The 2988-nt window shown below is 47.9% G+C and overlaps 1 protein-coding gene across 1 annotated transcript; it reads left to right on the top strand.

Moving 5' to 3' along the window:
* LOC101860212 (protocadherin gamma-A10) lies at positions 1-2938 on the top strand (the record flags this gene model as incomplete). Its single annotated transcript, XM_013089533.1, is given in 2 exon segments — positions 1-1786; positions 2804-2938. Coding segments are annotated over 2 exon segments (1590 nt in total), but the record flags the coding sequence as incomplete, so codon positions are not given.
* Positions 2939-2988: the final 50 nt, after the last annotated feature.

Here is a 2988-nt window from a genome sequence, read left to right as displayed (position 1 = left end):
AAGGATCGTTCTATCAGCTGACCCACAACCACCCACCGTGGGAGAAAAAGACACACCAAAGTTGTCTCAGCCCTGACCGTCAGGCTGACAGAAACACATCCGTGCTACAATCAGCGCCACGTTATTTTGTTTCCTACACACCCAAGATCAAAGACAAATATTTCATACAGGCATTATAGAAATGAACCTGTAGCATACTTATTTACAACAGCATTCGCACAGCATTCACCCATGGACGGTTAATGCCTTCTTCTATGTCATGGGTACTCGTCATCAGCGATATTGTCCTATCTCCTAACTCAATCTAAATCTGGAACGACTTGTCTACGTCATGGGCTCCTCCCCCCAGCCCCGTCCCGCCGCCCCCATCTGGCGCTCGCTGCTCATCCTGGCAGTCACGTGCCTCCTGTCGTCTGCGAGCGTGAGTTCCGCTGACGTGGACTACTCGGTGCAGGAGCACAGTCCGCCCGGCTCCCTCATCGGCAACATCGCCACCTCCATCGACCTCGCCAACCTGGTGTCCCCGGAAAACCTGCCCCAGATGAAATACAGCTTCCTCAACACAGAGTCCTCCCTCCGGAATCTCTTTGTGCTGGATGATAAAACTGGCGACCTCAGATTGTCGCGGAGAACGACGCTGGACCGGGAGCTGGTGTGTCCGTTCTCCGCCGACTGCGTCCTTGAACTTCAGGTGGCCATACAGTCCACCATCAGCCAGTTCTTCCGGAAAGTCTTCGTGAATGTTGACGTCATTGACATAAACGACCACGCCCCCACTTTCCGGGAAAACGTCACTAAGATAACCATTTCGGAATCGGTTCAAATCCCGACGTCGTTTCCTCTCCCATCGGCTGTTGACGAGGACCGAGGGTCCAACAACTCGCTACAGGGCTACGAGATCCTCCCTGCGGACGGACCTTTCCGGCTCTCGTACTCCAAATCTAACTCCAATCTGATGTTGGAGGTTGTCAGCGAGCTGGACCACGAGAAGAGAGACAGTTACAGGCTGAAGATCATCGCTCGCGACGGCGGAGAGCCGGTGAAGGAAGGAGTTCTCACAGTGGAGATAGACGTGGAGGACGTGAACGACAACAAGCCGGTGTTTACAGAGACCAACTACGCACGCACGGTCGACGAGACGGTGAGTCAAGGTTCGCTTCTCCTCACTCTCACGGCCACGGACGAGGACTCGGGCGACAACGGCAAAGTGCGGTACCACCTCCCCGAGCAGTTAGCGCACGTCATGTCCATGTTCTCCCTCAACGCCACATCCGGGGAGCTGAGGCTGGTGGGAGACTTCCAGACAGCGGACACGGAGGTCTACGTCATCAGAGTGGAGGCGAGTGACCAGGCGTATACCACCACGACAACAGTGACCATCAGAGTGGAGGACACCATCAACAGCGAACCCAAACTCTTAGTCAGCTACCTGTCTCCGGACAATTTTTCCTCTATCACGGAGTACGCCAATCTAGGCGTCGCTGTGGCTCACATCCTCATCAAAGACACGGACAGAGGCCCTAACGGTATCGTCACGTGCCGCATGGCCACCCCGCAGTACTTCGAGCTCCAGGGCTATGACGTCAAAGAGTACAAGGTCATCGTGGCTCACAAACTGGACAGGGAGACGATCAGCGTGCACAACGTCACAGTGGAGTGTGAGGACGCCGGTCAGCCGTCCTTGACCGCTAGCAAGACGTTCCAGGTCAAGGTCACGGACGAGAACGACAACCCGCCTGCGTTCAAAGAGAGGCTGATCCACGCCCGGATAGAGGAGAACAACGAGGTGAGAGAACGGATGGTTGGCGCACTTTGGTTTTTCTCGTCCTCTAAAGTTTTACAAGTTTTGTTTGTTTCTTTGTTGTTGTTTTTATTGCTATTGAGCTGTTATTGTTGTTGTTGTTGTTGTTGTTGTTGTTGTTGTTGTTGTTGTTGTTGTTGTTATTGTTCTTGTTGTTGTTTGGTTGTGTTTTTTTGTGGTCATTCTAACAATAAAAACACACTTTCAGGGTTTTGTTGAATATACTTCGTTCACCGGCAATATGTTCAAATATTCTAAGCTTCGAACGCAACAATTTTCAGGAGAAAGAAATAAGTCATGTGTTTAATTCTTTTCCCAACTCTGTATATCCTTTAATTTTACATGTACTTTCTTTCCTTTCCAAAAGTTAGTATTTCGATATTGACAAAATATGTGAGGCAGCGTGGTGGAATCAGGCTCTCGTCAATTTTTGGGTATGTAGAGTTATTAGTATCATCTTAAAGCTTGTTCATTTGTCTTTATTTGGATGCAAAAAAAATCCATTTATCTTGAATACAAGTCGAGATATTTGCAAAAGAAGGAGGTGGAGTCACCTGTTTTCAGAGGTAAAATTAATGAGAAAATGGCTGCTAAAGATTAGTTATTTCCTTAGCTTAAGAGTCCGTGGTAACTGAAGATTTACATTTTTTATGCCTTTAATCAACGCTTTTCAGTAAAATCCACACAGAAATGAGTTTTGTAATGGGCATGAAAGGTGTTGAGGTAAAAAAACAAAAATTTGAGAAAAATTCACAAACCCGCGAAAAAATGCAAGTTTCTACACTTTGATGATTTTGACGAGAGCCTGATTCCACCACGCTGCCTCACCTTTATGCTTACATGTACTTTCTTTCCTTTCCAAAAGCTAGTATTTCGATATTGACAAAATATTTCTCCAACACATAAAAATGATAATAAAGGGAATCTTGACTTAACACATATATCTGGATCTTGATGAAGTGCACATATCTAAAGATCTGTCCATCGTGTGTCTGGTTTCAGCTTGGCGCGGAGCTGACCACCGTCTCAGCCAGTGACCCTGATGATCCCGCTCTGGGCAACGGTCGGATCACGTACAGTCTGGAAGATGTGAGCGAGGGGGAGTTCCTCATTGATCCTGTGTCTGGCACTATCAAGGTCAGTGGGAATATCGGTGATGAGGATGGTGATGATAATAATAATAATAA

This window comes from Aplysia californica, unplaced genomic scaffold (genome assembly GCF_000002075.1).
Source record: "Aplysia californica isolate F4 #8 unplaced genomic scaffold, AplCal3.0 scaffold00973, whole genome shotgun sequence".
Taxonomy (NCBI): domain Eukaryota; kingdom Metazoa; phylum Mollusca; class Gastropoda; order Aplysiida; family Aplysiidae; genus Aplysia; species Aplysia californica.
The sequence above is the reverse complement of the archived record's forward strand: the minus strand, read 5'-3'. Positions and strand labels throughout refer to the sequence as shown.